Source organism: Oncorhynchus tshawytscha, linkage group LG34 (assembly GCF_018296145.1).
Source record: "Oncorhynchus tshawytscha isolate Ot180627B linkage group LG34, Otsh_v2.0, whole genome shotgun sequence".
Classification (NCBI taxonomy): Eukaryota; Metazoa; Chordata; class Actinopteri; order Salmoniformes; family Salmonidae; genus Oncorhynchus; species Oncorhynchus tshawytscha.
The window spans coordinates 15406114-15418563 of NC_056462.1; the positions used below are offsets into that span (position 1 = coordinate 15406114).

Sequence of the window (12450 nt, forward strand, 5' to 3'; positions counted from 1 at the left end):
TGGTACGTGATGAGACTGACAGGGGTGTTTGCCCCTCCCCTCTACAGCCAAGCCCGCCCCTTTGGAGATCAAGCCCCTACCTGAGTGGGAGGAGTCATCGGCGCCCGTCCGCTCGCCTGTCACCAGGTCTTTTGCTCGGGAGTAAGTGTCTTACCCTTTGACCTTTCACCTCTACAGCAGCTCAGGGTCAAAGTGGCCCTTAGGCACAGATCTAGGATTATTGTCGCACACCGCATCCAAACCATTTGGGAGTAAAACGTAAAGCTGACCTTAGGTCAGCGTGAACTTAGTTGAATTCCTTTCTACTGCATGTGACTATAGGTTTGGTATTCTATCAGAACACTAACCCTCCACGCATGACTTTAGTCACCTCATAACATGTCAAAGTAGTCATGTCTTAGAAAATAGCTTTTTGTCTTTTTTCCAGTGAGTCATTTTTAATCTGCAGGGAACTCTGCAGGCACTGCTGCTATTTGTGTGTGTACCGACGGTGTGTTAAACAGTGTGTGTGATGCTGCTCAGTCCCTCCAGGTTCCCCATGCCCCCCAGGCCTCCCTCGGTGCATAGCACCGCCTCCAGCACCGACTCCGAGGACTGTGATGAGAATTATGTAGCCATGGTCTCTAAGGCAGACGAACTCGTATGTAACACACGTCCTCAACTACTCTCTTCTAAAATATTCATGTTAAATCATACAATGATTTATGTACATTTTCCCCAAAAAACTTGTCACATTAATAAGCTAATGTTCCACATAGTCAGTAGCCAATGAATGTATTACAATTCAATTATATATATTTTTTATTATTCATGGTCAAGTGCACCATTTGCAATGTAATTTGTCAGATGGCATATCTTAGTGGGCTGAATATCCATAGAACATCAGTATGCAGAAGAATTTAAATACACTACATAACCAAAGGTATGTGGACACCTGTTCTTCCAATGTCTCATTCCAAAATCATTGGCATTAATATGGAGTTGGTCCCCCTTTGCTGCTGTCACAGCCTCCACTCTTCTGGGAAGGCTTTCCACTAGATGTTGGAACATTGCTGCGGGGACTTGCTTCCATTCAGCTACAAGCATTAGTGAGGTCGGGCACTGATGTTGGACGATTATGCCTAGCTTGCAGTCGGCATTCCAATTCATCCGAAAGGTGTTCGATGAGCTCTGTGCAGGCCAGTCAAGTTCTTCCACACAGATCTCGACAAACCATTTCTGTATGGACCTCGCTTTGTGCACGGGGGCATTGCCATGCTGAAACAGGAAAGGGCCTTCCCCAAACTGTTGCCACAAAGTTGAAAGTACAGAATGGTCTAGAATTTCATTGTATGCTTTAGCATTAAGATTTCCCATCACTGCCTAGCCGGGAACCATGAAAAACAGTCCCAGACCATTATTCCTCCTCCACCAAACTTTACAGTTGGCACTATGCAGTGGGGCAGGTAGCGGTCTCCTGGCATCCGCCAAACCCAGATTTGTCCATTGGACTGCCAGATGGTGAAGCGTGATTCATCACTCCAGAGAATGCGTTTCCACTGCTCCAGAGTCCAAAGGCGGCAAGCTTTACACCACTCCAGCCCACGCTTGGCATTGTGCGTGGTGCATGCGGCTGCACGGCCATGGAAACCCATTTCATGAAGCTCCCGGTGAACAGTTATTGTGCTGACCTTGCTTCCAGAGGCAGTTTGGAACTCAGTAGTGAGTGTTGCAATCAAAGACAGGCGTTTGTTTACATTTGTTTACGTCCTACACGCTTCAGCACTCGGCGGTCCCGTTCTGTGAGCTTGTGTGGCCTACCACTTCGTGGCTGAGCCGTTGGTGCTCCTAGACGTTTCCACTTCACATTAACAGCACTTAGTTGACCGGGGCAGCTCGAGTAGGGCAGACATTTTATGAACTGACTTGTTGGAAAGGTGGCATCCTATGATAGTATCATGTTGAAAGTCACAGAGCTCGTCAGTCAGGCCATTCTACTGCCAATGTTATGGCGATAGCGTGGCTGTATGCTTGATTTTATACACCTGTCAGCAACAGGTGTGGCTGAAATAGCCGAATCCACTAATTTGAAAGGGTGTCCACATACTTGTGCATATAGTGTAGTTTGTCTTCTTCAAACATACTACTGTTTTTTGTTAGTGTGATGACATTGAAATGATGAGTCCACGTTTCTTGTCTCTAATTTCTCATGTTAGCATACCTAGTAAAAGTCATAGTCCGTTATCATCCTCCTCGGCCTCCCAAACCTCATCTTTTATGGAGAAATAGATGGTTGCCACAGAAGGACTCCTCTTCAACACTTCTATTTTCTTCACCTCTTCTTTCCCTCTTCATCACTTGTCGTCCTGCTTTTTTTTTTGTCTTTCGTTTGCGCTTTCACTCTTTCCCCCTGCAGGTATTCAGTCCATCTGGTGGACATCTCCTTCCCCCTGCAGGTATTCAGTCCATCTGGTGGACATCTCCTTCCCCCTGCAGGTATTCAGTCCATCTGGTGGACATCTCCTTCCCCCTGCAGGTATTCAGTCCATCTGGTGGACATCTCCTTCCCCCTGCAGGTATTCAGTCCATCTGGTGGACATCTCCTTCCCCCTGCAGGTATTCAGTCCATCTGGTGGACATCTCCTTCCCCCTGCAGGTATTCCGTCCATCTGGTGGACATCTCCTTCCCCCTGCAGGTATTCAGTCCATCTGGTGGACATCTCCTTCCCCCTGCAGGTATTCAGTCCATCTGGTGGACATCTCCTTCCCCCTGCAGGTATTCAGTCCATCTGGTGGACATCTCCTTCCCCCTGCAGGTATTCAGTCCATCTGGTGGACATCTCCTTCCCCCTGCAGGTATTCTCTCCTAAAGGAAATTATCTTAACTATACTAAATTGACTGGTTAACGTCACCAACAACAAAATGGGTAATTTCCTGTATAGTATGTCTGCTTGATTGTTTGTTTTCCAGGTCTTTATGACCTTTTTATTGATACGTTTTCCCTTATCGTTTCTTCGCCTTTACCTAATGTTTACTTCCTGTTGCTTTTTTCACTCGTATTTTTTCCTAGTCCCTCTCTTCCTCCTCCCCTCTCAGTACATCCTGTGTTTGACCTCTGACCTTTTCCTGCTGTCTCTGTAGAGAGGAGTCCTTCTACTGCACTGTCCCCATCACCCCTGTTAAGAGGGAGATGGAGGGCCTTGACACCTTAGAGGAGGTGAGACGGGTTGCCAAGTGTGGTTAGACGAGCTGCCTGGGTTGCCAGTTTGGAGCCTAACCGGAGATGCCCATAGAGTCTATGCTCTCACTGCATGGTGTGGGTTGTGGTGTAATTTCCCCCCAAAACCCGTCTGCAGTGGTAGTGTACATGTTGATGTGACTTGAGGTTTACGTAATACATCAATGTATTGTTTAATAGTAGACTGTTCTAGTACTGTCTCCATTGTAGCTGTACTACCACTCATCTTGCCCGCTCCTAGAGTGTAGCACTAACATTTAATCATGCTCTTGAGTGTCATCATCCCCCTATCTCCACTGTAACATGGTATCTCCTTTGTTGCTTAGAACATGAAGCTGGGTGCGTCCATGACGGCGGACGGGGGGAGCAGCCCAATGGTGAAGCCCAAGGGAGACAAGCAGGTGGAGTACCTGGACCTAGACCTGGACCCTGGCAAGTCTACCCCACCACGGAAGGTGAGACCTCACACACACACTCTCTCACACACACACTCTCTCACACACACACACTCTCACACACACACACACTCTCTCTCTCTCTCACACACTCTCTCTCTCTCTCTCACACACTCTCTCTCTCTCTCTCTCACACACACTCACTCTGTCTCTCTCACACACACTCACTCTCTATTGAAACTGACCTGTATGTGTTCCTCTCCAGAAGAAGAGTAATGGGATTGGTCTGGCGGTGTCAGATGAGCGGGTGGACTACGTGGTGGTGGACCAGCAGCGGACGCAGGCCCTCAAGAGCACCCGGGAGGCCTGGAACGATGGACGTCAGTCCACAGAGACAGACACCTCCACCAAAGGGCCCAAGTGACCCCCAGCTATAGCCCCACGCTGCTGGGCCGCAGACATTACTCCAAGCCCTGGCTCGGGCCCCGGCCTTCACCTCCTCCAGACTCCTAGTGCCGAAGTGAAGGGGCCGGCGGACCTCCAGGGCCGCTGAACTGTCTTTAGTTTACACTGCCATCAGTCAGTCTGAGGACAGAACAGCTACAGCACAGCGCCCCTCTGTGGCAGACAGGGGGTATGTGCCAGGAATAAGCTGAATGCAGTATGGATGCAAGTAGGTTTGATTGATGTGTCAGTCCTCACCTGCCTGATATGGGGACTCTGTAAAGACATTACCACATCCACAAAGACTTGGAGTCTGGAACACTTACTGCCACTTATGGTGGATTTCAGTTTAGATTTTTCCTCTAGTTGGTTGGAGAATGACCAGGAGACAACTTAAAGACATTTCCTTTATGATTAAATCACAACACTGTGGGACACTGTCTGGAGTCTGTTTTGGGAGAGAATGAGTCATCTCTCTTTCAGAATGCTTAGTGTCTACTTAATACTTTACTGCCAAGGTTGCCTAGTTTTGCTGGTAGGAAATTGGGCCATTTTTCTCTTGTACAGGTCTAATATTATCCAAAACATTGTAAGAGAGAACCAGGTTTTCTTAGTGAAAGACTTGTTGTGAATGCAAGAAAATAGAATACAATAAACTTTTTCTGAAACGCAACTGACCAAGTGCTCAAAGGTTTGGATTCACTGAAACAACGTCATTTAATCGACTGAGAAATGATTCTCTTCCTCGTTTAGTTTTTAGTGGAAGAGGAAACGGCTTGACATTTGCAAAACAAAAAGAGTTGTACAAAGTGTTATGTATATAAACAGAAAGTGTCCTTTATTCAACACTATATACGGTGTGTGGTAATTCTGCAGGGTGGAATTCTATACGCTCTCCAAGATGGTATCGGGACATGTGATATGAAATGACAGAATCAACTGTGACAGCTTAAAAACGGGAAGCTCCCCCAACACTTTCTGTGAGTTATGCAAAGGTATCAAACGTAGGTTTATAGGAGAGAGAAATCAGGTACTCATTCAAATACTAATAACAGCTATTTCCATTTCTAATTTATTTAGAGTTATCTCAACGATAGATGTCCAAGTAATCTATAAACGGACAGATTTGATGCTATAGAGCAAAGTGCTGTTGAAAATGCCTTCTCAACGAGCACCAGTCAACTTGTTTCAGGAGTTTATTGTGATGGCGTGTGTCGATTTCATTCTCTCTTAGGTTTTAATTTATTTCAAAAGGATTTACGCGCACACCATTCTGGGGTCTGATGTATGTATGCCTTACGATCTACTTGACTTGATATGTCTTTGTAAATAGTGACACATTGTGATGTTTTACCTAAAAAGAAAATACTTCAGAATCGTAGTGTTTTTTTTTCATTGACTATTGGCTTTACTAACTTTCCAGGGACCCTATTCACTGTCTGAGTAGGAGTGCAGAAGCCGCTTTCCCGAAAGCATCTTAAGGCTAAATGCATTGTTAGAACCATAGGATCCTACGGTTCTAATGATGAACTTAGCTTTGAGAGAGTTTTGGGAACCCGGCCTTGGTTTAGGATCAGGTCTCCACTGTTCATGTAATCTTAGTCATTGTAAAAGGAAAAACCAACTGATTCTAGATCAGCACTCTTAGGCTGAGATTCTTCATGAATACAGGCCCATTTCTCTCTCTAAGTCCTAAGCATGTTTTACCAGGAGAATTAGTCTTTGCTGTATATATTTGCACCAACTATTCCAGCATGTATCATTTGAATTGAAAAACTGTGCCTGTACTGTCATTTCCATACTACTTAATTCTCACCATCCCATTGCAGGGTTGTCTTGTCTCGAGACCAACTGCAAAACGTTGATGCTTTCTTTTCTTTAATGAATCAAAAGAGAAACATTTCCATTTGAAAGTAAACTAAATAAAACAACCTTTTTTGAGTCTGTTTGTCACCTACACCGTACAGTATGTCACATATGTATTTAAAAAATGTTGGCGTACTATAGGGAGGAAAACAATGACTGAGGAAAGATAAATGAAAAGAACAAAGGCCAGGAAGTCCCACCCACTGAGGCTGGTGGGAGGAGCTAGAGGACATGCTCATTATAATGACTGGAATGGAGTCTAACATGGTTTGTGTTTGACCATCTATTCCATTCCAGCCATTACAATGAGCCCGTCCTCCTGTAGCTCCTCACACCAGCCTCCTCTGGACCACAGACATTTCTATAAAGGAATGAGAAATGCACACACAAAGTGATGTGCTGTACTAAATTGTGCCATTCTGTTTCAGGAGGTGTCCAAATGCCTACCACTTCCCCAATCAATGATTACCTCACCTGTTCACTATTCTCTCATTTTAATTTGATAGCTCTCCATTTAGCCACCAAGGAAAAAAACTCTTCAACATGCAGTTATTTACATACAATCTAATCTCTCACATTTCAGTAATTTCCCTTGAAGATTTGGAGCAACATGTAATCTGGATGAAAAGGGGACAGTTGTCAATGTATGGGAATTGTGCGTGAACTGAGTGGGTGAGTGTCTGTAGAAAGATGAGAGAATTGATTGCACTTAGGGTTTTTGTACTACATTGGCTGCGTTAAGACAGCCAACCCAATTCAGTTTTTTTTCTTCACTAATTGGTCTTTTGACCAAACAGATCAGCTCTGAAAAAGATCTGATCTAATTGGTCTTTTGACCAAACAGATCAGCTCTGAAAAAGATCTGATCTAATTGGTCTTTTGACCAAACAGATTAGCTCTGAAAAAGATCTGATCTAATTGGTCTTTTGACCAAACAGATTAGCTCTGAAAAAGATCTGATCTAATTGGTCTTTTGACCAAACAGATCAGCTCTGAAAAAGATCTGATCTAATTGGTCTTTTGACCAAACAGATCAGCTCTGAAAAAGATCTGATCTAATTGGTCTTTTGACCAAACAGATTAGCTCTGAAAAAGATCTGATCTAATTGGTCTTTTGACCAAACAGATTAGCTCTGAAAAAGATCTGATCTAATTGGTCTTTTGACCAAACAGATTAGCTCTGAAAAAGATCTGATGTGATTGGTCAAAAGACTGACTAGTGGAGAAAAATCAGAATTGGGATGCCAGTGTAAACGCAGCCTTCTAGCCTTTACTCCTCTCTTGTCACTGTTTGACACAGTAGCTTGCAGAGAGACGTATGTGCACTAATATTACATTAGCATGTTCCTGTCATTTTGACACATTTAAATGGAAATCCAATTATAAAAGGACTAATCATAATTAGTCAAGTACTTGAGGAGCAGTGGAAACTTCTAGTTTATTCTATGATTAATCTTCAACACACTTATTTTTATTTAATTTCTTTGTGTCTGATCCAAATTTTTTGCATATCTGATTCAAACAACCAAAAATGACATGCAATCGGATATTTCAATGTACATTTCAAACCACCACCGTATGTGGTTTGAAAATCAGATAAAAATCCGATTCCAGGCCATGCGACTTGTCTGAAGATTCAAATCTGATTTGCCCTCAAGTGGTTTTTAGACTTACCTGGCATATCTTGTTGCTTGCTAGCTTTTTTGCTAACAGTTTTACTGAAATGTGGTAGCTAACTAGCTAGCTTGTTAATTGTTTACAAACTAATTAGTGAATGTGCTAAACAGCTACCTTGGTAGCTAGTTGATTGCTGTGGCTTGCCCAAAAAGACGGGGTTTGAAAGTTGGATCATCTTATCCTTCAAGGCTTTAAAAGCGTTTTAACACTTATTTTGAACATTCAGAGCAACTGGCAAACATCCATGGCAGGCATTGTTGTCACTTTAGCATGCTACACACGTAGTTGTGCTCAATCTGATGTGAAAAGATCTGTGATTGGTCAAAAGACCAATTAGTGTAATTTTTTTAAAGACCAGAATTGAGCTACTTTTATAAATGCAGCCTTCAAGCCTCTACTTCAGTTCTTTTGTCTCTGTTTGCCACAGTAGCTTGTAGAGAGACTTCTTACGTGCACTCAAATGAGCCTTTCATGTCGTATTTGACACAGTTTAAATGGAAATCAGCAGAGGACCTAATCATAATTAGTCTCTCATTGAACTTGTTGTGGAAATGTGGCAGGTGGAGATGGGCTGAAGTACTCCGGTTTCTATTATGATTCATCCTCAACACATTCTTATTTTTACGTCTGTGTTTGTTTTCCATAGTTCCCCATTTATTTACTTCTATTGTCGGGATCTTTAAGTTGGGCGTATTCCATAAATTATGAGCATGGCATTGTTCTTGGATGTCTAATGTTTTGTTCTGTTTTGTCTCACTGTTCCTCGGGTTGAAAAATAATGGTTAAAAAGAGGAACCACCTTGTAAAACAATGGGTAGGGACTGATAGGAACCACCAGGTAAAACTATGGGTAGGGGCTTATAGGAACCACCACGTAAAACAATGGGTAGGGATTTATAGGAACCACCACGTAAAACAATGGGTAGGGACTGATAGGAACCACCAGGTAAAACTATGGGTAGGGGCTTATAGGAACCACCACGTAAAACAATGGGTAGGGACTGATAGGAACCACCAGGTAAAACTATGGGTAGGGGCTTATAGGAACCACCATGTAAAACAATGGGTAGGGACTGATAGGAACCACCAATAAAAACAATGGGTAGGTACTTATAGGAACCACCATGTAAAACAATGGGTAGGGACGGATAGGAACCACCATGTAAAACAATGGGTAGGGTATTATAGGAACCACCATGTAAAACAATGGGTAGGGATTTATAGGAACCACCATGTAAAACAATGGGTAGGGACTTATAGGAACCAACATGTAAAACAACGGGTAGGGACTGATAGGAACCACCATGTAAAACAATGGGTAGGGACTTATAGGAACCACCACGTAAACTGTTCATTTATGATTGTCAGTCTTGCCATTGCTGTTGACCAATTACACCGCTAGGGGGCATGGTTGCTTGACAAACCAGTGAAGAAGTTGACGGGCTCTTCCACATTGGCCATCACGTTGAGCGCTACAGTGTGCTGCAGTACATTCTGAGAAAGATTGATGGACATTCTGTTTCTTTCTTGACAACAACACCCGAGTTGAATGTTCAACTATGTTATTATGGAAGAGGAGTAATGATATGTAGCCTAAACTTACATTTTGTAACAGTTTTATTTATTGGACTTCATATACATGGGAATGGTAGAAACACCTTCAGGACTAGTATCCTAGACACAGATTAAACCTCGTCCTTGACTGAAAAGCATCCTTAATGTAGAATCTCAACTGGAGGTGTTTTTAGTGGAGGACTAGGCAGGGAAACCGTCTGTCTGTACGTTGGAAACTGCAGGATCAGGTAAAGGTTGAATATGATCGGTTCTACTCCATTGTTTATGATGAAACAACTGGCACCACTTCAATGAATCCACATTGTTATTCAACCCAAGTCCTGTAGGTGGACAATAACCCAAGACACCCTCTTAAATCTCACACTTTTACTTTTAGCCACACATAACATCAAAGTAACTTTGCAAAGGGCATGCATACTATATCACAACAGTCCACTAGTACAGTATATCACGACAGAATTCTTTCCCAGTCCCAAAGATATTCGGCAACACCTCAACATAAATCTCAGAGTACTTCCTCTTACCCCCGTCATACAGATTTATGCCGTTGAAACCGGTCTCCCATTTATTCCTCAAATACAGAAGTGGTAGAGCAAATTGCGTTAGGCTAGCTACTGTTGGGCGGCCATCTTTAATCCTATAAATCACTACTACTCCACATCTGATGATAGATTTACTCCTTGGCTACAGTCACAGATGTCTGTGTTTTGCTGTACTGCATTAAGACTCTGATCGCTGAGTAAAGAACCTAATTGAAGTAAATTAGTTGTGATTGACAGTCTATTGCTGTCATGCATGGGTGTCAAACTCATTCCGTGGGGGGCCTAGTGTCTGCTGGTTTTAGGGTTTTCCTTTCATTGAAGATCTAGACAACCAGGTGAGGGGAGTTCCTTACTAATTACTGACCTTAATTAATCAATCAAGTTCAAAGGGAGGAGCGTAAACCCACACACTCGGCCTCCATGGAATGAGTTTGACACGTGGTGTAGTGGGACAGAGCGGGAAGCTGTGATATTGCTACTGGGTTAGCTACATTACCTGGGTTAGCTACATTACCTGGGTTGTCTCTACCAGGGCTACTGTATTATTGCTGTAACATCATATACCTAAATGTTATGTTTGTCTCTGGTGTTTACCAAGAAAAGTGACGTGGTGTCCACTTTGTTGTTTGAGCCACAGATGGCCCCTTTAATTTCCCTGCTTTTGTCCAATAGGTGACTAAGCCTGTTGACTGTCACTCTGCTACTCGATGCTCATGATTGTGTTCTTTGTTAGTTTACTAAAACGTAATACACATTTCCATAGATTACAGTATACAAGCTGGTCGCTGTGACCGTTTTTACCTCACATTCTCTGCGGTGCTGAACGTCGAGGTACTGATGTGCCTCGTTATAAGAATAATTGCTCACATTTGTTTTGGAGAATGTAGAACCCATTTAGCGTTCCTTTATCAGTGTTATTCTGACTTCAAACACTTTGTAGTCAATAGAGATGAAGGATAAAGGCGTTTTGTTTTAGGTTGCTGACAAGCATTTTAATGTAGAGATGTTAGATATCAAACCAGTCTGGGATGTTGAGAAGTCACTGGAGGTGTCTCTGTGTGTGTGTGTGTGTGTGTGTGTGTGTGTGTGTGTGTGTGTGTGTTAGGGCTGTCACGATACCAGTATCGCAATATTTTTTCCATGGCAAAAATGAAAACACGAAACAGACCAATCTCTTTGGTCCTTTAAAAACCTGCTGTATGTAACATATTGTACTACAGCTTAGAAAATAAATACATGTGACTCTGGATGAAAACATGATGTTTGTTTCCAACATTAGAGCTGATTTGTAAACAAGTTCAACCCGCTTTGTGTTGTCTTCCCTTACCTTCATACTAACGAGTATCACCATACTGGTATGGTCCCGGCCCTAGTGTGTGTGCGTGCTTGTGTGTGTTTGACAATGTGTTCATGTTGAGAAAGATACAGAGAGAGTATGTGGGTGCATTTTTGGGAGAAAGAGCGGGCAGTAGAGGGAGTGTGAGTGTATGTTTTTGGCACTGTTTGAGAGTTGGAGAGAGACTGTGTGCATATTTTTGGGAGAAGGGGAGAGAAAGACGGAGGAGGAGGGAGTGTGCTCCTGTCTGTGTGTGTGTGTGTGTGTGTGTGTGTGTGTGTGTGTGTTTGTATGCTTCTCCATGCAGATTGGGATGTGAGGCTCTCTCTGCCGCATCTTTGACAGTGTGTGAGTAATGGAACAGTCCCTCGGTTCCAAACAGGGCCAACAGAATAATGATGAGGCTGGCTGGGAGGCTGGGGGAGGGTGAGAGCTGCTCCTGGGTGAGCTGTGAGCTCCGGGCCTGACTGTCCTGCTGGACCTCTGCCTGGACTGATGGGAGCTGACAATAACTGAGCCCTGTACTCGCCTGGGCTGCACAACCCTGCCAGCATGTCTCTGGCTGTGGGTCTGCCTGTCCTTCTATCTGTCTGCCAGCCTCTTCTCTAAGTCTGACTGTTTGCCTGCTGTTTGCCTGATTGGGGGAGTGTGTATATCTGTATTGGGTGTATTATCCTGTCAGTCAGTCTGTCTAGCTTATCAGAGTCTATGTGGCCACCTGTATGTCCTTGTGCGTGTCCATGTGTCTCACTGGCAGCCTGCCTGTCTGTCTACCTCTCTAGCGCTCTTTCATTCTGCCTGTCTATCTGCTTCGCTCGCCCCCTCCAGACTCCCACCCAGCCGTCTCCCATTCTCCCTCCAGACGCCCACCCAGCCGTCTCCCATTCTCCCTCCAGACTCCCACCCAGCCATCTCCCTCTCTCCCTCCAGACTCCCACCCAGCCGTCTCCCACTCTCCCTCCAGACTCCCACCCAGCCGTCTCCCACTCTCCCTCCAGACTCCCACCCAGCCGTCTCCCACTCTCCCTCCAGACTCCCACCCAGCCGTCTCCCTCCAGACTCCCACCCAGCCATCTCCCTCCAGACTCCCACCCAGCCATCTCCCTCCAGACTCCCACCCAGCCGTCTCCCTCTCTCCCTCCAGACTCCCACCCAGCCGTCTCCCTCCAGACTCCCACCCAGCCATCTCCCTCCAGACTCCCACCCAGCCGTCTCCCTCCAGACTCCCACCCAGCCGTCTCCCTCTCTCCCTCCAGACTCTCACCTAGCCGTCTCCCTCTCTCCCTCCAGACTCCCACCGAGCCGCCTCCCTCTCTCCCTCCAGACTCCCACCCAGCCGTCTCCCTCTCTCCCTCCAGACTCTCACCTAGCCGTCTCCCTCTCTCCCTCCAGACTCC

At 44.7% G+C, this 12450-nt stretch overlaps 1 protein-coding gene across 15 annotated transcripts in view; it reads left to right on the top strand.

Annotated features, from left to right (window-relative positions):
* LOC112234715 (GRB2-associated-binding protein 1) overlaps positions 1-5998 on the top strand; it is a 70187-nt gene extending 64189 nt beyond the window's left edge. For 13 of the 15 annotated variants that reach the window (XM_024402970.2, XM_024402968.2, XM_024402975.2 and 10 more), the window contains 4 exons: positions 48-141; positions 523-640; positions 3545-3673; positions 3879-5998. In XM_024402970.2, coding sequence (XP_024258738.1) covers positions 48-141; positions 523-640; positions 3545-3673; positions 3879-4037 — 500 coding nt within the window. In that variant the 3' untranslated portion in view covers positions 4038-5998. Of the gene's footprint in view, positions 1-47; positions 142-522; positions 641-3121; positions 3198-3544; positions 3674-3878 lie in introns of all 15 variants that reach the window. The other 2 variants (XM_024402972.2, XM_024402971.2) reach the window with 2 other exon arrangements.
* The last annotated feature ends 6452 nt before the right edge of the window (positions 5999-12450 follow it).